Source organism: Lutra lutra, chromosome 1, assembly GCF_902655055.1.
Source record: "Lutra lutra chromosome 1, mLutLut1.2, whole genome shotgun sequence".
Lineage (NCBI taxonomy): Eukaryota > Metazoa > Chordata > Mammalia > Carnivora > Mustelidae > Lutra > Lutra lutra.
In genome coordinates, this window is record NC_062278.1 from 10301514 (window position 1) to 10326002 (window position 24489).

Here is a 24489-nt window from a genome sequence, read left to right on the forward strand (position 1 = left end):
GAGCTCTATAAGCTTTCTTCCTTTCCTGGAGCTCTGCTCATCCCAGCAAAAGCTCATGCAGAGCCCACTGCTCCCTCCTGCACCTGCCAAGTCTATGCCTGCCTGCACAGACTGAGCCAGGCAGGTATGGCCCCAAGGCCAGGGCCTTCTCCTGTCCCCTGTTGCCATCAACTAGCAAGATTTAGCCCAGACCCAGTCACATTCATCTATATATGTCCCATATATCTGGGAAAATTTTCAGACTGACCTGAAATTTCAGAGTCACATCAGATGTGGATTCCCCAGATGTAGAGAGAATCCCTTCCTGTTCCACTTAGCCTGTACCCCAAAGACTAGGAGAGCCGTGGAAACAGTCGTCTACAGTTGCCAAATAAGGGGGGCAGGTAGGGGGCACTGGGACCAGCGGCTTTACCGATGAGTCTTCCTTGCTGTGTTTCTTTGCTTTTGACTTGACCAGAAATGTTTTACATCGGAGTGAGAAAAGCGATCCATTTGCATCACTAGAGCATGAGAAACTGTATTAGGAAGCAGGCTCCTGCTACTTCGGTCCAGTTGTGGTCGTCACTGTGTCCAAAACTCTGAGGAACCCTCTTAGGTTATTGACCCTGTCAACTTCCAAACCCTCTAGGCGCCAAGAGGGGTAAAACAGACGGGAGGTTCCCCAGGCTCCAAGACTTACTGGAACCCAGTGATTTCAATAGCAAGTTGCAAAGGGAAATTTATTTTTGGTGTTTTTTTTTTTTTTCATTATTCAACACCTGGAAGCAGTTATCTCCTCACTCTGAGATATCTGGGCTGACTCAGGGTACAACAGGCTGGAGAGGAGGTGACAGCTATAGCTCATTCATTCATTCATTCATTCGTAGAAAGTATTTATTGAGAATATAGTTTTAAGCACTTTTCTAGATACTAGGAGCTCTGCAGCAATGAACAGGACAAAGGTTCTCCCTTGCAGCACCCATTCCCTTGAAGGATGGAAGCAGATGAGAAATAAGGAAACAGAAATTAAATAGGACAAATGCAATGATGAGAATAAATCAGTGTGTGGAGATTGATAGGACGGATGGTGCAGGGGCTAGGAGTAGGGTTACTTTAGCTGTTGCTTTAACAGATGACATTTGGGCAGCCATGGGAAAAACCAGGGGGCGAGTGATCCAGGCAGAGGGAAGTCACATGACAAGGTCCTGAGGCAGGAAGAGCTTGGTGTATCTGAAGGACAGATGGAGGCCATGGCAGAGCAGGCTAAGGGACAACGCAGGTGTTCTGTGAGGCAGAGTGGTGGCTGGGCCTATTCACCCAGAGCCTGGAGTTCTGAGTATCCGGGAAAGCCCTCACAGAGTTTGGTTAGAGACATGATCCGATTCACACAGGTCTCTGCCTACTAGTCAGCAGAGGGCTGGCCAGAGGGGCTACTGCTGATTCTCCCCACCAAAAAGCCCCACACCAACCAGACTGCATCCCCTCCCCCATCGGTGCATGGATCTAAACGTGACTGCAGGAGCATGACCTTGACGGATGTCCCCATCTCTCTGTGCCTCCCTGATCCGATAGAGACTAAGATGCCCCTCTCAGGGTTGCTGTGGGCAAGCTATCCATTTTCGTAGACACTGGTTCCTATGATTGTCAGCATTGTATGTGGTTTTTTTTTTTCCTTTATTCCTTACATCATCCCCAGAAATGTGTCTTTGATGCTGATTTCTACCAACTTTCTAGCAAGCATTTATGGAGCACCTACTGTTCATCTCCCCGGGTTCTGTACCACCACAGGAGAGTTAAATCAGGAAGCCTCCTTTTCCCCCACCACTCCAGTCTGAGAGTTCCCCTTCCCCTAGAAAGTCCAACAAGGGGTTCTGTGCCCTCCTCAGAAGTCTTGTGTTGCCGTTTCATGTAATATTGAAACAAAGTGCTTAACCTGTGCAGTGGGAGTCCTCACTAGTGTGTGATTCACAGCCAAGCAGCACCCAGCCCCCGTAATGTCCAGGGCAGCCAGGGTGGGTGCCGTCCAGCGGGCAGAGGGCTCTGTCCGGTGCTTTCAGAGCAATTGGCAAGTTCACATGGGGGAAAGGGGAGGCTTCCCTCTAGTGTACAGGGTGAGTGAGCCAGAGGACAAATGGGGAGAGGGACTTCTGCGTTTGCATTTAGCTTTCATTATGCAGTTGTTGACTTCAGAGAGAGAGTTCATTTGTTCTTAGTTCCCAGAAGCCTAACTGAATTCCCCACCAGAAAAAAAAAAAAAAAAAAAAAAAAAAAGTTTTGAAAAGGATCTCCATCATTGATGATTCGATCAGGAAATTACAAAAAAAGAAGAAAAATAAGAGCTAGGAGAGCGTTGAGCCCTCCAGCCAGTGAGGGGAAAGCAAGAGAAGCCTCAGCCGGCCGTTGCTTGCTCGCCAGACACCGGGGAGCCTCAAGGCATGACTCAGACCCACAAATGCCAGGTTGGGTTTCCCCGGATGGCCGGTGCAGAGGGAGTGGGGCATCCAAGCACCAGCGGGGAGGACAGGGCTAGGCCATGAATAAGGCAGGCACTGGTGCTGGTTTGCGGAAGCTGATCCCAGAGCCAGTTTATGTACATCTTGATTTGTTCAGAACTGAAATTTGTTGTCTCATTTCCATGTCTGCGTGGGCCTGCAGGCGCTCCTCACACCACAAAACCCCGTAGACTGGTCCCCTCACCCCCTGGCAGGTAATAGTTTCATAAAGGGGGAAGAGTAGGATGAAGAAAAAGAGAAAAGACATGGGGTGAGCCAAGGGAGTTTGGTGAGAGGACAAGCCTTCCTAGAGATCAAGTTTTGGTCTTGTGAAGAGTTCTCTGTTCCTTTATACTTTTCGATTATGAAATGAGCTCATCACCTGTCGCATAGATGGTCGGGGCCAGACTGAAGAGCCCTGGGGTATCACCCAGGACCAGCCCTCCTGACCCAGCTGAGGAGCTCGCCACTCTCTGCACCTTCTTCTGGAGATGGGCAGGACATCAAACAGAACAGCACTTAGTTTTCTTTTCTTTCTTTCTTTCTTTCTTTCTTTTTTTTTTTTTTTTGTAAGAGATATGATGTGGTCCTTATAAAAACGTGCTTTCTACAGCTACTAAGCGGCACAAGGAGGCCGCCTTTGGGCCCAGAGGGAGGACTGCTGCCCCCTTCGTCTGTCCCACTCTGTCCTCCTTTCTAGTATGATTTTCACAGTTGCAGGCTGGGGGTTGACAGCAGACGTGCAAAAAATGAAATGGGGGTGGGAGGTTAAGTTATAAACCTATCTGATGGGATCCAAATGGATTCCATCTGTTTTCTACATAAAGGAGATATAAATAACATGAGCAAGAAGGATCGTGTCCTGCAAGAGTGGCGCTCGGTTCCAGGGAGCGCTGTACGAAATGAATGCAGAGAGTCTTAGGAAGACTCTGGCGACCCTCTAGAAGCAGGACAAGGAAGGGAGCATGGAGTTGGCCGAGTGTGAGGTCAACCCTGCCCTCAGTGGGCCTTTCTATGATCCAAGACAAGCTGGGCCTTGGCATTTGGGAATTTAAGGAGCATAAAACCAAAATGCATAAAGTATTTGCCTGGAATAATCTGTTGCATACATAATGCCTTGAAAATAAATAAGATGATACCTCTTGCCCCTCACCACACATGCACACACACACACACACACACATATACACAGCCTGCACACACTCACAGGCCCTAAGAAGATCTGTTCGGGCAGAAAGATCCATGACTGTTCCTCTTTCTTCAGAATTATAGATAAGCCTTTTACATACCCTGAATCATCCGTCACATTCAATGTATATGCAAAAGAAGTTCAAAGGCCGACCTTGACAAAGGACTTTTGGAGAGAGATGATAAAATGTCTCTGATAAAACACACACAAAAGACTTTAGCAATAAAGACCTACCAATTAGGAAAGCAGGGCTTGGGCAGCGGGTGAGAAACCAACGGTGTTATCTACAGCGTCAGCACTCAAAGATAGTGGCCGGGAGCAGAAAGCGTTATCTGCTCCACAAGAAGAGAGATTGCAACTCCCCCGAACCATCCTGTCTCAAAGCCCAGGAAGCACCTTGCGGAGGACTTGGTGCAATATTCGCCGTCCCAGCCCTTGGTGACAGTTAAAATAGTGTCACAACAGAGCATTGAGCAACGGCCTTGCCGGATCAGCAAAGCTTGTGTTCCAGCCCACTTTTCCCCCTGGAGAGACAAACAGGACATTTGGGTGACACTTTTTGGTTCCCCCTTTGCTTTCAGTTTAAACCATTAATGCAAGGAAAGAGACATTCTTCCTTCCACCTTTCCAACTGAGTTTTTTAAAAAATCCCTTCCCAATTGACATTTCAGGCAGGAGATTAGTAATATTTACTGTTTGCATTTCACTGTGGTATTTTTGAGAATTTCAAAGGATTCCTCGTATCTCTCCTCGGAGATTTATTACTTGGTCCCCGCAACTTCTTCGGGGCCAGAGTTTAATTTATGTGATTGCAATCAGGAAACCGCTTTGAAAGGGAAGAAATCAATTTAGCTCTTCATGAGTTGTAAATTTTCTGTAAATAAAATTTCACAAGATCCTCTCTTCTTTCTTTCTTTCTTTCTTTCTTTTCAACAAGTAACAACGTGGCTATTGGCACGGCGGCCAGTTTTGGGGAAGGACTCTAATGAATAGATCAGAGGGTCCCAGATCTGCCACTGTTGCAGGACCTTCGAGAAACCACTCACTTCAGAGCTCCCTTTCTCTATTTTCTCATGAATGGAGCATACGAAGCATTTGCTGGGGCTGTTTTCAACCGCTCGACAGGATTTGATGTTATTCCACGAAAGGGCAGCCTTCAAAACCTCTTCCCCCTGGTTTGTTTTGTAATGATCTTTTGCCCGTGATGACTATGTTTGGTTTTTCAAAGTTCTTCAGCAGTTATGATTTACCTTGGACTTCTTGAGAACTTTGACAGTGGTGGGACTCTAGGACCAGTGAGACCACTGAGGCTCGGGGTAGTTAGGAAGAGAATCACAGAGAGTTACACACTGAGTCACGTCACAAAATGAGTACCAAGAAAGAAAGAAAAAAGAACAGTTAGGCCAGAGGCTTTCAAACCTTTTCAAAGAGCAGGAGAGGGTAGGAAGAGAACTGTATGCATGACTCAGGAGTTGGATCAGCCAGTCAGAAGATGGGCTTCAGGATGCAATCCTTTCTCTCACCACTTGCAAAATTCTGTTTCCCACTTACTTGCTTCTATTTCTTCCTCTTCCCTTTCTTTGTTATTGTAACAATAATAATCACTTTGTTCAGTTTACAGCGAATTAGTGGGTCACAATCTAGGTTTGGAAATCACTGTTCAGAACATTTTACACAGCAGTGTCCTGCCTTTTTCTAAATCAGAAATCACAATGCGCTTCTCTGGGTTCCCAAACCACAGGTGAGGGCTGAGTTGGGTTCTCCTGTCTCACTCTGTAGCGAGCCCCCCGAGGCTGTGCACTAAGAACGCATGGTCCTGAGAGTTAAGCCTTCCACCAGAGGCAGCTCGTGACCCTCAGGGCTTTGAATACACCATCAGGTCCTAATAAATAATGAATACTAATGACAATATTGAGACACCTATTTGCGTTGTACTCCCAATAAAGTCAGGAGGAGAACTGGGGCTGCTCCCTAAAAATGGCATATGGTTCTCTAAATAAAGGGCCTTAATGCATTTTATATTTAAACTATAAGGCCATGGGCTCAAACCCAAATTGAGATGGACTTTGCTCCTTAAGTACATTCTGGAAAAGTCGCTGAAATATTTATCCATCTATCTGGGTTCAGTGTTTCTAAAGCAGCTCATTTCCTTGCACCACACATCTAGAGTGGACCTGTTTGCAAACCTCCCTTGAATTGGGCAGAGGCTGCCTCTCAGGAACAAAGGCAGTCCTTTCAGAAAGTCATTGTCTAGAAAACTTCTCGCCTGAGACATATGAAGAACATTGTTTCTAACACACACAATTCAGAGACTGATTTCTGTCTGCACCTGGTCAAATTCTTTCTTTCTGCGCTCTATCTCAATGAGGCCAAGTTGCTTAAACCTTGAAGCTGAAGGGGATCAGAGTTCCAAACTTAATAGGATTATTAAGAGGATTAGAGATGATAATGCATGGGAAGTCCCTGCCCCAAGACCTCTAACTCAGAAGTAGTTTGCTCATTGTTAGAGACCATTATTATTTACCCAATAACACTTGCTAAGTCATCAGAACCTTATTAGCACTAATAAGGCTTTCCCTTTTGATGAGTCAATTCCCCAGCTTTCTCTGGTCTTGCAAGCTACGATCACTCGCTCAGTGGGTCCCCCAGAGGTCAAACCATCTCATCTCTTGACTTCAGGTAGATGAACCCCCAAACCTGGTAAAGCCTAGCATAGTCAAAATACAATGCATCCACGAGCTGCTGTCAATGCTCTCCAGGTTGTTCCTGATAGGATAAATTATTTCCTCAACCTACTGAGTCGTATCTATGCTTATGCATTAGTGGTCTTTTAAAAATAGAAAAGGCTCATATTTACTTTTAAAGATCCAGAATTTTGTCTCAGAGGGGAACTTAGCTTTTCTTGGGAATGCTGACTTAGAAGGCAAGTCACAAGGGCCTTTCTTCCTTCTGTTGGAAGCAAAATAAGCAGACCTCCCGCAAAGAGAAGGTTCTTGTTCGCAATTGCTGCTGCGTCGTTATTTGGGGGGTATATGTACTTTGGAATTCAACGTGCCAAATCTTAAAAACCAATAAAGAGAAGATTTTTTTTTATAGAAGCTTTTTTTTTTTCTTTTAACCCTGGGTTTTGGGGCGGGGCACAGAGCTACCCGTTGAGCTTCAGGTGATCTAGTTGTTTCTAGATACTTAGCCACCTTTCTTTTTCAGTTCCAGATATGTCAAGCTTAGTAAAAACCAAGAGAACATTCCATATGTGCTGTAGCCTTTCTCTCCTTTGCGAATGCTGCTTCCGCATAGCTTCCTAGGTTGTGTCTGAATTTGTATCTAATTTTACTAGTAAGAATTCTAGAACACTTTTAAATATAAAGATCACTAGTAACAGAATAACATTCTCATTAAGGAAATTTTTCTTCTATTGCTTTACCTTTAAGGCAATGTCATGTTTTCTCTAAAGAAATGTCTTTGTTGGGGGGGGGGGGGTAATGATGACTCCAACCTTCATTTTTTCCTAATCGGAGGGGGGGAAAACACACAAAAGTGAAATTAAGTTTCCAAGTAACTTTATTTCCTTCTCAATCCTAGTATCCAAGGAGTTAACCAGAGATCTTAATCCATTTCCACTCTAATTGGGAAGGGGGAAGGGTGTGGAAATCATTTCAGAAACCAAATGAAAATTGCTAGCCTCTATGTGCCTGAGGCAAAAGAGAAGAAACAAAATCTCCTGTGGGCTTGGTTAGTGAGGGGGAAGAAATCTACATCTTGCACTTTACTTGATGTTGTCATTGCATTTGCCCCTGTTAAATCATGATCTCCAGAACAGCGTGGCACTCGAGAGAAAGGGTCTGCCCAGGTGGCTTAGACAGGATCCCCCAGGCAGTCTGGACAGTGTCCGTCCTTCATTCAGCTCACCCTGGAGCTGGCTCCCTTTGACAACTCAGCCCCATGCGTGCAGACAAAAAGTGGGGCCCCTACTGGCATGTTTGCTAAAGTTTTCTTCTTTCCTCCTTAGAAGCCCACGTCATTACACAGTGTCCCCAGCAGAAGAGTTCTTGGCTAAACAAATCCTTTCTACTTTAGAAGTGGTAAGGAAATACATTAGATCCAGGATCTCTTTCTCTAAAAAGTAAGATGCTCCCTAAGTGGAGAACTTGACGGTCATAGAACGTTCTAAAATTCAATGCTTTTTTAAAAACCCAAGTCCACATTTATTTAAATACTTTCTGCATGCCCTTTTTCAAAACTTACCCTAGAATGCTGTATTAACCACTATTGCTTTGAAACTCTTCATATGCATTTGAATTGTTTAAGGTAACTAGAGAAGCAAGAAAAATGGAAGCCCTTTTTAGTCACTAAACATCAGCGCACTCATTGTTCTGGAGTTCAACTAGAAATGAACTAGAGTTCATTTGGGACTCATTTGTCATCATGATAGAGCAGCCATCTGTTCCATTTCTCTTCATATTAAAAAAAAAAAAACTGTCTCTCTGCAAAAATGTGTGGTAAAAATTCTTCAAGAGTTGGGGCACCTGGGTGGCTCAGCCGGTTAAGCATCTGACTCCTAATTTCAGCTGAGGTCATGATCTCAGGGTTGTGAGATCCAGTCCTGAGTCATCTCTGAGCTAGGTGTGGAGCCTGTTTAAGATTCTCTCTCTCCCCTGCCCCTCCCCTTGATCTCTTTCTCTAAAAAAAAAGGGGGAGGGGGGAATCTTCAAGGGATGTTTGGATGCTTAATCATTTTTAATAATTTTTGGATGATCTCTGCATATTGTTTTCATTGTATATACATACAAGTATAACTTGGAAATTAGCTCACAGATGTTTATTTTTCAGATGTTTTTGTTTAATTTTGTTAAAAATTATTTTTGCCCTGCACTGTTAGTGGGAATGCAAGCTGGTGCAGCCACTCTGGAAAACAGTATGGAGATTCCTGAAAAAGCTGAAAATAGAGCTTCCCTATGACCCAGCAATCATACTACTGGGTATTTACCCTAAAGATACAAATGCAGTGATCCAAAGGGGCACGTGCACCCGAATGTTTATAGCAGCAATGTCCACAATAGCCCATCTATGGAAAGAACCTAGATGTCAATCAACAGATGCATGGTTAAGAAGATGTGATATATATCTTCATATCTGATCTCAGGAAACAAACTGAGGATTGCTAGGCAGATGGAGGGGATAAGGTGGCTGGGTGATGGACATTGGGGAGGGTATGTGCTATGGTGAGCGCTATGAGTTGTATTAGACCGATGAGTCACAGACTTGTACCCCTGGGGCAAATAATACGTTATATGTTAAATAAATAAATAAATATATTTATGTACTTAATTAATAAATAAATAAATATTTTTAAATTATTTTTGCCCTTCCCCTCTACCTTTCAAGAACAGGTGATCTCTATAGAATTGGTACCATTTATTCATTCAAAAAAAAAAAAGTAGCAAAATTTGCTTTGATTTTTTTTTTTTGAAAAATAGGTTTAAAACAGCATTTTCCAAGGAAGCATATCAAAAAGTTTGAATCATATCAAAAAGTTTAAATCTTACCTAGCCACTTTTTGATTGAGAAATAAACAATGATGTGTCATAGGAAATCTCCACAAAAGTTTTTAATATCCCCTTCCATCATGTGTATGGTACACTATTCATAAAAATGTGAGTATTACAAGAACATAATAATATAATATTAATGTAATCTGAAAATATGTAACCAACCATTGCAATGCAGACCTTAGAATTTTTATCTGTATTAAAGACAGAAAATGTAATTATGTAATTAGAGAATAGAATGATCTCTTCTAGTATTGCTTTTTTTTAAAACTGTTTTTTATTTCATACTACAACTGAAATTTTCAGGCTTTTGTGGAGCATGGTAATTCCATGGCCCCACAACAAAGCAGAGCATGATAGTATTAGCCCACTGTTTCATGTAAAATTCTGTTTTTCTAAATCTACAGAGAGCAGGATTAACATGAGAGGATCTGCCTTCTTATCAGAGTGTGGAGAACACTCTAAGACCAACATTTGGCAATTTATTACTTAATTGATCAATATAGATTTCTCAGCAATTCCTCATAGACCTACACTTCTTACTCCCTCTTGATTCTTAAGCAGATTCCCCTGTGGGGAACAGACAGTTGATTCACACCCAAGATTTATCTCAAGCTTCTAGGGTCCCTCTCTAATGATTTCTGCTACAATCATGGGAAATTTCTCCACCTTCTGAGGGGGGCCACAGAAAGGACAATTGCGTTAAGTTGATTCTGGGTTCCCCTTTTGCCTCCTTCCCACCCCACTCAAAATCCAAGTTCACTCCAGCACTATGCTGATGTAGCTCAACGCCCAGCCAGGTCAATTTCTCACAACTCCAAGTGGCACTTATGTGTAAATGTTCATGGTGCTGATCATCTTGTAGGCAAGAAAACTGAGGCTGGGCTGAGGTAGGTATCTAAGCGGCCCTGGGCCATCTGGCTAGTAGCACACTGAAGCCTCCTTTGAGGTGCGCCTCTACTGCTGAGTCATAAGTTGGGTGCTCCTGAATCAGACGGACCAGGGTTATGTTGGTTGCATGAACCATGCCATCATTCATTCAATCATGCCATCAACAACTTCAAAACTTAATTTCTGCTGTTGGGAGGGAAGTGAATCATCCCATCATTTGAAGATACATATATTATATATATATATATATATATATATATATATATATATATATATATACTTGGCTGCATATATATATATATATACACACACGTTACCCACCATGGTCTACATTTGATGTCATGTTGTCCCCCTCACTGCTCTATCAGCTCACAAGGGATCATTGGGCTCATTTTATCAAATTGACCTACACTTCCTCCCCAGCTCTCCTTCCTATGTCTAACAGTTCAGGAACTGGTTAAACGGACCTACTTAGCTATTTTTAAACATACATGTTGCATAGGAGAAAAAAAATCATACCTTCCTATTTCATGATAGGAGAGGAAAGGTAAATCATAAACACAAGGAATAAAATACACTGCTTCCCTAGGGGAGGAAACTTCACTGTGGAATGACACGGGAACGAGGCACGAGGCTCCTGTGCATTCTTTCCCACATTCATTCATCGATTTTTTTACTTTCCTTTAGTAAAATGGCGCGTTGTTTTTTATCCATGGTGTCAGGAGTGGTTTTAAAGATAGTAACTGAATTTTAGCCTAAAGTAAAGGAGATTTAGAAGTTACAGCTGTTTTATAGACTCAAAACTTCTATCATCTTCCGAAAAGGTTTTCTGCTGTAACATTCCCCAGTGAGGGGACTCAGAATCATGGGAAAGCATATCAACTCACCGCCCTGTTGTGTAGATTCTGAGATGCTTCTTGATGCTTGGGTGCTTCCCACAGTGCTAGGATAAGAGTATCATTCAAAGAGGAGACCAGTTTCACGCACAGAGAGTGGTTTTTCAGCCGTTCCCTGAAAACCACCTTCTGCCCGTGACTAATGAGCCAAAGAAAATGTGGAGAAGATCCACATTCCTTCTAAGTCTCCACACATCAGCCTCTTGACCTCTGTGCTCAACCCACAAGACCAAGGGGTAGAACCCAGGTACATGTGCCCTAAAGAGGTGCTTGGACCTTAAGAGGTTCCCAGCAGCCCCTGAGGATCCATGCAAGGAGGTAGAACCAGTGGTTTCTGTAACAGATCTGGCCCCGTATCTTCTCCTTTGTTGTTTTTTCTGAGCACTGGAGGACAGAGAGGAGGATTCACTCCATAACTTAGACCAACAGCTGCCTCACCAGTTTGAACTATTAGTATCTTTTTAACTAGAAGTCATCAGCAAATTGACATATTGAGTGTTACTTTGAAAAAAAAAATGCTCTTTCAAAATAAACCTGTTTATAGGAAATGCTATTGGAGGATGAGTATCATTTAGCCACTTCGCAATTCTATTTTTAAAATCATAGTTTATTAAAAATAGAATTTCTTGTTCTAATCCATGTTGCTTATATGAAATTCATAGAAAACCAATTTTGTTGTAAAGGAAAGAGACAAGAGATGCTTCGGTAATCGTCTTCCACAGCTCATGGAAGCCCGAGCACTACTGTGTAGGCTGAGCCATTGGTGGCTGGTAGACATTAAGTGCAAGTGAACAATGCGTGAGGTTGATCTGTGGTTCCTCCATGGCTATGAAGCTACAACAGTGGTGTTGACCACGGCTTTTGCTTTTCAGTTGTAGTTTCTGTGTGTTCTTCTGCTTCTTTGTCAATCAAATGATATTGTAATATGAATTCTGGACTTTGCTTTAGGACAGCCCAGAGAGAACGTATGCATCAGGAAAGATGCATTACTTAATGGCCTTCCCTGATAGCAAGGGTAAAAACAGGGTTCACATGAACTATGGCCCAATAGTAGCAAAATTGCTACACAGAGGGAATTTTTGTCTTGAGGGGTCACCCTAGAATTATGCCGTCCAAAACAGTAGCCACTAGCCACAGCCGACTCTTGAGGGCTTGAAACGTGGCCAGACTGAATTGAGAAGTGCTATCATTATAGAATACACATAGGACTTGGAAGGCTTAGCAAGAAAGAAAGGAGGGAAGGAAGGAAGGAAGGAAGGGAGGGAGGGAGGGAGGAAGAAAGGAAATATCATTGATTTTTATATTGATTCCATGTTGAAATAAAAATGTTTGAGATATACTGAGTGAAATAAAACATAGTATTAAAATTAATTTCACCCATTGCTCTTTACTTTTTTAATGTGGCTCCTAGAAAATTTTAAATTATGTAGATGCCCCACATCATATTTCTATTGGGTAGTGCTGTTCCAGAATGAGAAAGACCACCCACATAATTTGAATGAAACTTGTCAAGATCCAGTAAAGAAACTTGACTAGTGATAGGATAACGATATGAACCATCTTGCAACCTGGTTTTGATGGCTGGTCACAGCTGGGCTCTCCAGAGGCAAACTGCATGGGTTGAAATTGGGCCAATCACTAAATCTCATGGTAAAGTGAAGGCAAGAAGGATGGACCATTTGTTTCCAGAGGGTTAAAGGGAAGTATACGTGTAAAGCTTTTGGTGTCAGGTCTGTTAGAGGATGCACTGATAAACGGAGATTCTATTATCACAGTTGTCTTAGTTGGCTAGGCTGCTCTCACAAAATCCCCTCAATAGGGTGGCATCAACAATGGAAATTTATTTCTCACAGTTCTGGGGCTGGATGTCCAAGGTTAGGGTGCCCCGCATGGCCACACTGTGGTGAGAGCCGTCTTCCTGGCCTGCAGATGGCTGACTTCTCACTGTGTGCCCCCATGAAGGGGAGAGAGAAGGAGAGAGAAAGCTCTCAGATCTCTTCTTGTAAGAGCACTAATCCCATCATGAGAATCCGCCTCTGTGACTTCATCTTAACCTAATTACCACCCAAAGTCCACACCTAATACCATCACATTGTGGGTTAGGGTTTCACCATATGAATAGGGGTGGAGGAGGGGGACATAAACATTCAGTCCATAACAATAGTTTGAAAAGCCAGATCAGAAATAGCTCTGATGTCAGTTTGCATTTGGCAATGTTGTTTAAGGAAACTTTTGGGACAGTGCAGGCTCTTGTGTGCTCCTGGGTGCTGGGCACAGTGTTTGCTGGATATTGAGCAGGTGCTCTTGCCTTTTCTGGGAACAGGTTGAGAACTTGGTGGAGAGATGGGATCTCAGGTCCCACCTAAACTTGTTGAATCAGAATCTGCACTTAACCAGATCTCCAGGGGCTTCCAAAACACATTCGGTTTATGCCAATACTATCTAGAGATTCAAGAAGGAAGCAGCCTCATCAGCAAGGTGTTCAAAATCTAGTGGTTATGTGTTGGCATGGGGGTGAGGGTGAATCAGAAGACAGTAAGACAATTATACAGTTGACATTAAGGGAGCCCAATCAAAGATATCTTTGCTCCCCAGTGATCCAGAACCAACTGTGGGACAGACAAAGGAGTCAGGAAGTCAGGGATTAAAATATCAGCTTTATCACCAAGGATTTTGGGAGCCCATGGCTCAGAACATGGCCTCTTGCCACGGAACCACAGAAATAAAGACTTAGTCATTAGCACACAGGCTGTGCTTCCCCAAAACAAAAAGGGGAGGGGAAAAGCATGCTCAGACTACTAATTTTCTATTGCTGCCACACTACCAAATTACCACAAATTTAGCAGCTTACACCACACCCACTTATTAGCTCATAGCTCTGTGGGTCAGAAGTCCAGCTGGGCCCCAGGGAGTTCCCAGCTCAGACACAAGGCCACAAATCAAGGTGTTGGCCAGGCTGAGCTCTTATCTGGAGGCTTTGCGGGGGAAAATGCACTTCCAGGCTTCTACAGATTATTGGCAGAATGCAGTTCCTTAGGACTACAAGAGGAGGTCCTGTTTCCATGCCAGTTGTAGCCAGGGGTCACACACAGTGATTGCTCTCCATCCTTGCACGTGGCCCCCTCCATCATCCAGCCAACAATGCATGCACATCAGATCCTTCTCTACCCCATTTCTGCCCCAGTCTGAGGAAACTCCACTTTTAAAGGTCTCATGTGATCAGGTGAGGCCCCCAGATAATTGTCCTTTTGGTTGACTCCAAGCCAACTATCAGTGACATCGATCCCATCAGAAAAATTCCTTCTGCCATGTAACATAGCCAGGGTATGACACCCCATCCTATTCACAGTCTTACAGATTAAAGTGGGAAATCTTGAGGTTCTATTTTAGGATTCTGCCTACTATGCCTGGCTTCCATTCCCAAAGCTACTAACCAAGAAATTTAGTCTTTTATGGTGAAGGATGAATGGGATCATGGTAAGAGGCCAAGAAGTTTACACCGTAGAATGTCACTCCATATACAAACTGGGAATGTCACTCCACACAGAAACCAGGAATGTCATTCCTCATAGAAACCTGAAATCAGGGGTGCCTGGGTGGCTCAGTGGGTTATAAGCCTCTGCCTTCAGCTCAGGTCATGATCTCAGGGTCCTGGGATCCAGCCCCGCATTGGGCTCTGCTCAGCGGCGAGCCTGCTTCCTCCTCTCTCCCTCTCTGCCTGCCTCTCTGCCTACTTGGGATCTCTCTCTGTCAAATAAATAAATAAAATCTTAAAAAAAAAAAAGAAAAGAAAAGAAACCTGAAATCAACACTTCCCTCTTACCCACCCCACTCCTCAATGTATTCAAATAGCTATAACACAAAGTAAAATACAGTTCAGTGGTCATTCAGAGGTCATGGAGAACATGAGGAAGCATATATTTGGTCCTTGAGAGAAAATTTCATCTGAGGCACAGACATCACCTTCAAGATGGTGATGGAAGGTAGCCCTTAATCCTGTAGGACTGTGCAGAAGAGCTGGCTCTGAAGTTGGGGTGCATTCTGTGATGGAGTCTGCAGAGCAGTGGTATGGCAGATCAATCTGGAAGTACTATACGAAATTAATATAGGATCCCTTGTGGGAGACCTTTGCAGACCTTTGCAGGGAGACCTGGTGAAAGGCCATAAGAACCTGAACCAGAAGGATGGCAATAGGGACAGAAAAGGGGGATAAATTATAGAAAAATAACCAAAAACAGGACTCAGCAGCAGATTGGATGAGCTCAAAGATAAATCCATGGATCCAACTTGGAAACCAGGAGGAGGAGGATGCCACGAGCAAAGCAAGAAAAGCTAGTTGGGGTGGGACCTGATGAGTATGACCTTCGGTAAAATGCACACAGCAAATGTTAATTTCCTCACGCGTCTTCCATCTTCAACACACACACAAACACACACACACACACACACACACACACATCTCATCTTTGGGCTTTCCCTCTCTTGGCCATTCTGCCTTTCTCCTCCCTCCTCCACAAAGCACCTACCTCCCCCTCCCTACATCCATTCGATGCCCCTCATTCTCTGCTCCACTGAATGTCTTCTAGCAAAGGTCACCATGCCTCCCTTAGAGACAAATCCAATGTAATTGTTTCAGTCGTCATCTCCATGGCCCCTCCTTGGCCTTGGCCTTTGAGACATGCCTTTCCTCTCAAAATTCCCATGTTCTTTTGTTTTAAAGACTCTATTCTCTCAGCGCCAGAGCCGGGGGCGGTGGGGGGAGGGCGAGGGGGAGACTCAGTGGGTTAAACCTCTGCTTTCTGCTCAGGTCATGATCCCAGAGTCCTGGGATCGAGCCCCGCATCAGGCTCTCTGCTCAGCAGAGGGCCTGCTTCCCCCTCCCCCTCTACCTGCTTCTCTGCCTACTTGTGATCTCTCTCTCTTTCTCTGTCAAATAAATAAAGACTCTATTCTCTCCTCTTTCTCCTCCTAGCTCAGTCTCCTTGGTGGTTCCACATTTTTCTAATCAACTCCTTAGATGTTGATGGTCTTGGACTCTCAATGCTCTCTCTCCCCAGACACAGTCTCTGTACAGTGTGAAGCCACTGTAGATCTGTGAGGACCTCTGTCCTCAATTCCTGGCCATTTTCCCCACCAGTACCCACAGCTCCATTCTATTCATCCAAAGCCGGATTCTCATGTCTACCTCCACACCCCTCCTCTTCTGGTCTTCTCTACTGCTGGTCATGGCACCTGGGCCAGAAGTGGGGAAAACTCTCTTCTCCCACTACCGCCCCCTCTTCCATCTCCATTGTTCCCACCTGAACACAGATGTTGACAATTCCTTGTGTGACAACCACAGTAGCTCCCTCCTCCTCATCTCTATCCCCTCCCACTCACCTATCCACCTCTGACAGATTTACTTCCCTCTAACATGTATCAGTCATGTTGTTCTCCAGATTTCAAGGCTTTCATAGAAGCCATTGCCCTCACACTGAAGTGCAAATTTCTTCAGGTTTGTAAGCTGCCTGTGACCTGTGTCATGGTGAGCACACTGATCCCAGGCTCACACTCCGACTAACTATACTAACACTATATCATGTGGCTCTATTTCACAAATTCACATCTTTTCCTGCTGACCCTTCCACCAGGAGCACCTTCTCCCCCATCCCCTCCCACCTCCCCAAACCCTTCCTCCAGCCCTGCCAACCACCTGATAAAAGCCTACCTAGCCTCCAGGAGTCACATTAAGTATCACCTTTACTATGAAGGGAGGCCTTCCCAAGCCCACCAGGTGGTATGATCTTTTCTTTTTCCTGTATCTCCTCCCACCATCTTCCTGGAGCCCTGACAGTCCATGGACACTCAGTAACACAATCACACTCCATTCTTCTCCTCTGTCCTTTGTTACCAACTAGCCTAGCACTCTGCCTGGCACATAGAAAGCTTTAGAGAACTGCTGAGGGAAGGCGATCAGGTGCTTCATATCTGGGAAAGTCCCAAAGATGTCATTTTGAAGGAGTGGAGGCAGGAAAGTACGAGGGAATTATTTAATATTTGTTAAGAATTTAAAAGCTAGGGATGCCTGGGGGGCTCAGTGGGTTAAGCCTTTGCCTTTGGCTCAGGTCATGATCCCAGGGTCCTGGGATCGAGCCCTGCATGGGGTTCTCTGCTCAGCTGGGAGCCTGCTTCCCCCTCTCTCTCTGCCTGCCTCTCTGCCTACTTGTGATCTCTGTCAAATAAATTTTTTAAAAATCTTTTAAAAAAAGAATTTAAAAGCTAAACGGACCTTGACTTGCTCCTCAAACTCTGTGGATGGCCAGAAATAACTTCAGACTGTGACTCCTAGACATTTGAGATTTGCAGTGTAAAGAATTTCAGGGATAGTGTCTAATGGAGATGATGAAACAGGGGAGGATCAAACTGACAGATGAGATTAGAGCTTAATTTGTCAGAGCTCTACCAAGGATACCCATGAAAATACAGAGCTGTGGCCAGAAAGAAACACAGCTCATCACGCACTCAGACCCGTATGTGGACATCGGTGTGTGTGCACATGCACACATGAGCAGAATACAGTGACTCCTAAACCTTCGGAGTGCGAGGTTCCTCATCGGTAAAATGGAGATGGTAATGGTGTTGTGGTAAGGATTCATGGTGTTGTTGCAGCAAGTTATATAAAAGCATTTTGGCCAGTACCTGGCCCTTAGTAGCATTCAGTGAGAGGAAGGGAGAAAGAAAGAAAGAAAGGCATGGATCCATGGGAGAGAGCTGGAGGGTAGGGGAGCCAAATTGAAGTCTTGCAGCCATAAACACCCAAGACGTCTCCTCTCTTACAGTTTAGGTTCTAGCATCTTTAACAACTCTTTGGGCAAATGACCGCCAACCTGCACAGGTGCCACCTCACCTGCAGACCTCCCCTGCCCCTCCCCAGCTTCATGGTGTGGCCTCAGGTGGCCTCAAGCCTACCGACACAGGACAAAGTAGGGCCACTTCCAACAGACAACACACACCCCTTTTAAGCTTCGCTCACTTTTGCCCTTGTTTTTAGGTTAAAAAAAAAGTGGGTTTTTCTCTCAGAACCAGTGAAATATTAGGTGTGTAAACAAAACATTTGCTTTTCTACTTTGCTCCTTCTGTGTCTCAGCCTCTGACATGGAAAGGCTTCTGAGGGTCTCATGAAACACTTTCCAGGGTGGTTTCTAGAGACTTTCTACTGGGTCTCTTTAATATGAATTTGGCTGCCTGGTTGGTATTACTGTTGTGGATTCCTCCCCATGCTTATTAAAAGTGAACTTACTAACTTCAGGGTACATTTGATATTTCTTACCTTATCATTCATAATTAGTGCAAATGATTTTCCCCTGCTCTATTTTTTTAAATCTGTATGGAGTTATTTTATGTATATGCAAACCACAATCTTGGTGTTTTGTTTTGTTTTAAGGATGCTCCTTGGAGACAGTACCTATTTAATTGCTTGAATCTTTCATCATAGGGCAGTCTTGCAGAACCCCTTATTATTCTAGTTGCTCTTTTTGCTTTGGCAAAAAATATAAGACTGAGGAGCTGTAAATCTTGTTCTCCTGCCTATTTAAACAGCGTCTGGAAATCTGAAATAATTACCTCCTTTCTTTGTTTGAAAAAAAATTTTTAAGATATATTAATATTGTGGAGTAAAGTTGAAAGCTTTAGGTCTGCAATTTTTGAAATGCTCAAATCCTAAGGCTTTGAAAATGGTATATCTTCCATGTTAATCATTCAGTGCTGAGCACTATCATATAGGAGGCTGACCCAGTAATTTCAAGATCAGAACAATGCATGTAGATATGCAAAGGAAAGAGAAGTAGCTTCAGATGACTTTGCTTAATGGGTTTACCTATAACTGTATATGCAGCAGCATATAGTAAGTAATTAATATATGACCATTATCATATGATGGTTATTTTCAGTAACAACTGACATCATTAGTTCAAGAATGTTATTGTTATTTCAAGGATGAGAGGTTTCAGTATAAATAATCTGCCTCCTTAGCATAGGGAAGGAGAGTAAGCAAACAAGGAGGAAATATTTCTAAAGTGTCTTATTGGAAGTAAGTTATGATAATGTTTACCTATCGGGTTTTTTCTTTCAAAAGATGTATTCAAAATTATTTATTCTCATGGCTTTAAAACACTTGTGTTTACTTCTTGCAGTTCAGTTCTGCTCTAATACCAATTTTCAAGTGTTTTGGCATTAAGTTAGGGTTTGGTTTTAATTTCACCTTGAATTCTGATTCACTTTTACATTCTCCAAATGTATTTCTGATATTCATATCACATTAGCATCAAATACAAGGCTTTAAAAAGGTGATTATATGACAGATAAGGATTCAGCCTAGCTAGCAGTGGAAAATATTTGTTAAAGTCCCCTATAACCATGTGCAAATGTAACAGTTCATTTGTTATTTGCTGGTTTACTGTTTTAAGCTATTCCTGTGCCAAAGCTGACAATATACTATAAAAATCTCCAGTGCTAAAAAGTGTGAGGGGCAATCGGCCAACAACAAAAAATAAAAATAAAAATTAAAAATAAATGGCAGAAATTTAGTTTTCATACTTGCGTGTATTACTATTAGAATAAAATTCATCAACTATCAATAAATTTGGTGTTTGCCGTCAGTATATTTATACAATTATTTTTATCTTCCTACTTTCTGTTCTTTCAGAATGTGTACACGGAATGAATCCATCTAGAGATGTTCACGGTATGTTGGATTCCAAATTATATTTTAAATAAAATATGCACATTCTTATGTGCATATAGATGATTTTTATCTGTGTAAATCTATAAGTAACTTATGACATAAATTAGCCAAATAATTGAGGCTCTTTTTTTTTTTTTTGCTGATTCAAAAATACTTAAAAGCTGTTCTTCGTATTTTAAATATCAAACCATATAAAACATTCCAATGAAACTTTAAATGATACCCTCAGTACCGCAGAGTAGTTTACCATAGGTGTATTCTGCTGTTATTAAATGACTCTACATGACTCTCTGAAAAAAAAAAAAAAATAGAGCTTGGCTTCCATCTATTATAACCTAGTTTATTACTTTTGTTACTGCAGTGGCAATGCAAAACTTTTATGAGGGTAAAATGTTTACTAAGCATCCTAAATTTGAAAGAAAATTAATTTTAAAAATTTCTCAGTTTGCTACTTGGGAGCTGCAGGATTATGGTGAACAGTTCACACATGAAGCACCACATCCTATGAAAACATTCATATGGAGGAAGGATATGGTGACAGAACGAAAGAATCCTGTCCCCAAAGTAATTAGATTCCAAAAGTAAAATAATCTCAAAGCCATGTCAGAGGGTGGGGGGGAGAAGGATGTTTAAATTCTAATGTTGAAAACGGAATCCTGTGTATAGCAGGTTATTTGCACAGACGTTAACACGTTACTCTCTTCACAAAAATATTCTCCATCCTTGTGGCATTATATCAATCGCACCAGTTTGGTCCAGAAACACTATCCAAATACATTCTCTGGTTTTTATTTCATTGAAATGGTCCACTGAGATAGAAAAAATTTTCTTCTAGAAATATGGCATTTTTAGAAATGTAATCTTAGAAATATGTTACTCACAGAGGAGAATTTTGATTTAAGAGAATGGTTGAGATTCTAATCTTATTTTTAGGCATATTTTATTTTTGAGAGGGTTTTAAAACAGCAAAAGTGTAAAATATTTAGGTATTTTCTGAGACCACTTTGTTTTATATTTACCTTAAGTTGAAGAAGAACGTCAAGGAGCTGTTATTTTTCCCAATGAAATTGATATTTTTCTTCCAACTAACCAAATAGTACTTTAAAATTTCCCTGTGAAAACTTACATTTCATTCCTGTTATGAGCAATATTGGAGTTTCCCCCACGCAGCAAATTTGGAAAAATCCATCTTATAGCATCCGCCCAACACATCAATTCGTTGTTGCTCTTTTTTTTTTTTCCCTATTATGACAAGAGTAAATTTTACTATTATTCCAGGAGTGAATGTGGTAATGTTTCCTTTCCTTTCTTGGAGAGGCAGAGGAAGGGAAATTCTATATTGCCGCTAAAATGGACTCTTCTGATGGGAAGGAACTTTTCATTTCGTATGCGATGATGAACTTTGTAAGGTCTGTAAAAAGTCTTTCAGACTAAGGGACTCCAGGTATGCCTTAGCTGAGCCTCACGCTGCCTGCTTTCCATTCATTTTAGTTCCTCGACAAGGAAGATTGCTGCATTTTGTTTCTTGTTTTTAAGTGTGCACCTCACGGCGCACTTAGAGCCAGCGCAGGTCCCAGGAACCTTATATGCGCGGCGGCCGGATTTAGAATAAATCAGTAAAAGATTTTCCTGCTCTTATCATCCTTGTCGATGTTCAAACTCGACATTTATTGGTTGACACTCGGCTGAGCAGCGCCCACGGTGCTGCGCTTGAAGGGCTAAACTTGATTCATCAATCCCTGTACCTCTTTTAGGGGAAGGAACTTGACCCCGCCAGGGAGATCGCCGCAGAGAGTCCGACCCGCAGCCCCTCGCAGGGTTTAGGGTTTCAAACCGCCCAAGCCCCACAGGACCCTTCTTCTCTGACCTTTCCGCAGGGCGAATTACCCCAGTCCGCTATATCCCCCAAATCAGAGCCCCTTTTCGCCTCTGCCGAATTCTTGTGCACCCTCTAGGTCCGCGGAGGTCCCTGGGGATGTACTGTGGAGGCGGTCCCCAGGAGCGCTCGGTGCGCTCTTACAGCGATGTATCTGAGCCGCCGTAAAGGGGTTTAAGTCGCCCCAACTCGTCCCTAGGACCGGCAGCGTCCGAGCCCTACCGGGGGCCGACAGACAGGGAGGCTTGGCCACTGCGCAATAGTTGGAATCGCTGCGCCAAGGTGGAGAAGGGACTTTTGTGGGTCTTTACTCCTGAAATGCGGCTTCTTCAAAATCATTTTTAAGGAAAAAATAAAAAGCAGTTTTCGGAGACCCCAGACCCATGAAAACAAACAAAATGCAGCAAGTTGCTGGTTGTTCTCGGGAGTGTCCCGGGTGTCCGGCAGAGGAGCGAGGGGACGGCCCACCTGGGGAGAAGCTCGGAAGGGCAGGAGGGAGCCGAGGCCTCGGGCTGGGGGACGGTGCCGCGGACGCCAGGAGCACTCATGGTGGCGAGCTGGCCGACCGCGCAGTGCGTGCATAGGGGTTTCGGAAAAAGACTCTGATGCGGGCGGGTCAGGACCGCGCAGACCCCGGCGGAAGGGTTCCTGCGCCACCAGCTCCGCCGCCCGGGATAGTAGGGGCGGGAAGCGGCCGATTCCAGTCGTTTCTCCTCAAACTGGTGTTGCTACGAGAGCGACCCCGAAGGCCAGGGGGAGGGCGGCAGAGTCCCGCGCCATCGGGGGCGTTCCCGGGCGCCCGGGGCGGCAGCGAGGACGGCTGCTGCCCCCTGGCGTCCGCCCCAAGCCCGCGGCCCGAAGGGCCTCCTACGGGACCGCCGCCAGCCTCCCGGCGGCTCCGCGCAGCCCTTGCGGCCTCTCTAGTCCTGGGGCAAGGGAATCAGCCTGGGCGCCCGGGAAGGGCCTCCCCGGCAGGCCCGCCCTGACGGACGCATCCGTTAGGCCCCAGCCGCCCAGCCCAAGAATTCGGCGCGACGGCGGCCCCAGCACCCTAGCCGCGCGTTCGCAGTGGGGAAGGAGGCGGCGGGCGGGAGGGGCCCCGTGGGCGGGGCGCGGGACGGGATCCCCCACACTCTCGGGAGTTGAAGAGGATGTCTCCGTGTTGAGGGTGGGGTGAGAGCCCTCCCCCGGGTGATGAAGACCCCACGGCGGGGGTTGGGGGCGGAGTGGGTCCCCGGGGCTAGGGAGCCCCTCGGCAGGCGGGGGTGGGGGGTTAGGGGGGAACCGGCCTTGCGCGCCGGGGTGGGGCCCTTCTAAGCTCCTCGAAAATGCCCCCGGCGCCGCAGGGACCGACGCTGGGGAAGTTCCCGCCCGCGCGCAAAGCCAGGGTGGGTTCAGCACCCCGGGCCGCTCGGGCGCGCGGGGGCGGGGAGAGGAGCCAGAGCCGTTTCCGGGGAGCCGGAGGTGGGTGCAGGGCTCGGCGACCTGGGGCCAGCGGTGGGCTTTCAGTGCCGCCTGCGAGGGAGCCGACGCTCCCAGAACAGGGAAACAGCCCAGCGGATGCTTTCAACTTTCCCGGAGCTTGTTCTTTGGGGTCTTTTCTGATCCCGACACTCCTTTGCTCGCCGCGAAGCACACTCAGACTGAGTGGGGAGCGCTGCATAATTAAGCCGCAGCCCAGACGCGGTGAAAAACACCAATTAAAGAAAACAAACTAAGAGAGAAAACTAAAAACACAAAACCATGTTGTGGAGACCGAGAACCGTCTGGCCTCACTAAATGAATCAGCGCCACTTCTCTACTGCTGCCCACCCGGCTCTGGTGCGGCGCGGAGCCGCTCTGCGGCCCGGCCCTCGGCCCTCCAGCCCCCTCGCGGCCGAATCCCACCCACGCAGAGGAAGCAGAGGCTCGGCCGTGGGTGGCCGCGCAGGGCCTGGGGCCGCCGCGGGGCTCCGGCGCCGGTCCCGGGAGCCTCGCGGCGGCCGCTGCATCTCCAGGGAGCAAGGGGCGCCTCCGTCCGGCTGGTCTCCGGCCCCGGGGCCGTTCCGGGCACGGCGCGCGGCCCAAGCCCTCCCTGGGCCAGCGGGCCTCCTCTCTTTCCACATCCTCGGTCTCCAGACCGCGGCCGCCTGTGGCGCCGCTGCGCACTGCAGCCCCGGGCGGGCGGCCGCGCGACTGTGCACGTGTGCAAAGACGCAGGGCCGCGGTTCGCACCAGGGCGGGGCCTCGGGCGAATGTGTGAGCGTGTGCGTGTGCGTGCGTGGATGCGGGTGCGCGGGGAGAGCGGGGAGGCCGCGGTAGCCTCGGACTCTCCGCGGGGGCTGCGTACAGTAGCGCGCGGCGGCGGCGGCGGCGGGGGCGCGCGGGCCAATTCCAGGAGCCCGCGGCCGTGAGCCGCGCCCTGGCTGATACCGGAAAGGCCTGTGATTGGCCGGCGGCCGCCCCTATGCAAACGAGCTGAGGGAATGGAATTCCTCGGGCCGGGCTTACAGTAAAAGCACGTTCATTTCCAGGCACTCTCATTCATAGAGCCAGCGGGCGCAGGCGGGACGGGCGCCCCGCGGCCGGACCCAGCCAGGGCACCACGCTGCCCGGCCTTGCGCCGGCAGGCACCTCTTCCTGGGGCTCCTGGGGACGCCAGAAGACAGTCAACCCTTGCTGCTTCTTCTTGACCTGCGTTGGAGCTACGATTTTTTTTTTTCTTTCTCTTTCTTGAATGAATTGGTTTCTTGGCTGGCTGTTCAACTTCTTTCCTGCCCGTGAACTTTTCCCCGGTTGTTTCCTTTGACAACTGCAGGAGAAAGTGTGCTGTGCTTCGGGGCAAGCCGTGAAGTTGCGTGTGCGTGGCAGTGTGCGTGGGAGTGTGACTGCGTGTATAATTCGAGCCATCCCGTC

The 24489-nt window shown here is 45.7% G+C and overlaps 1 protein-coding gene across 9 annotated transcripts in view; it reads left to right on the forward strand.

The window, feature by feature from the left end:
* Nucleotides 1–24489, forward strand: part of RUNX1 (RUNX family transcription factor 1) — a 263629-nt gene that overhangs the window by 146647 nt on the left and 92493 nt on the right. For 8 of the 9 annotated variants that reach the window (XM_047720321.1, XM_047720355.1, XM_047720334.1 and 5 more), the window contains one exon: nucleotides 19680–19718. The exons of the other annotated variant lie outside the window; for it this stretch is intronic. In XM_047720321.1, coding sequence (XP_047576277.1) covers nucleotides 19680–19718 — 39 coding nt within the window. The remainder of the gene's footprint in view (nucleotides 1–19679; nucleotides 19719–24489) is intronic. 9 annotated transcript variants of the gene reach the window in all.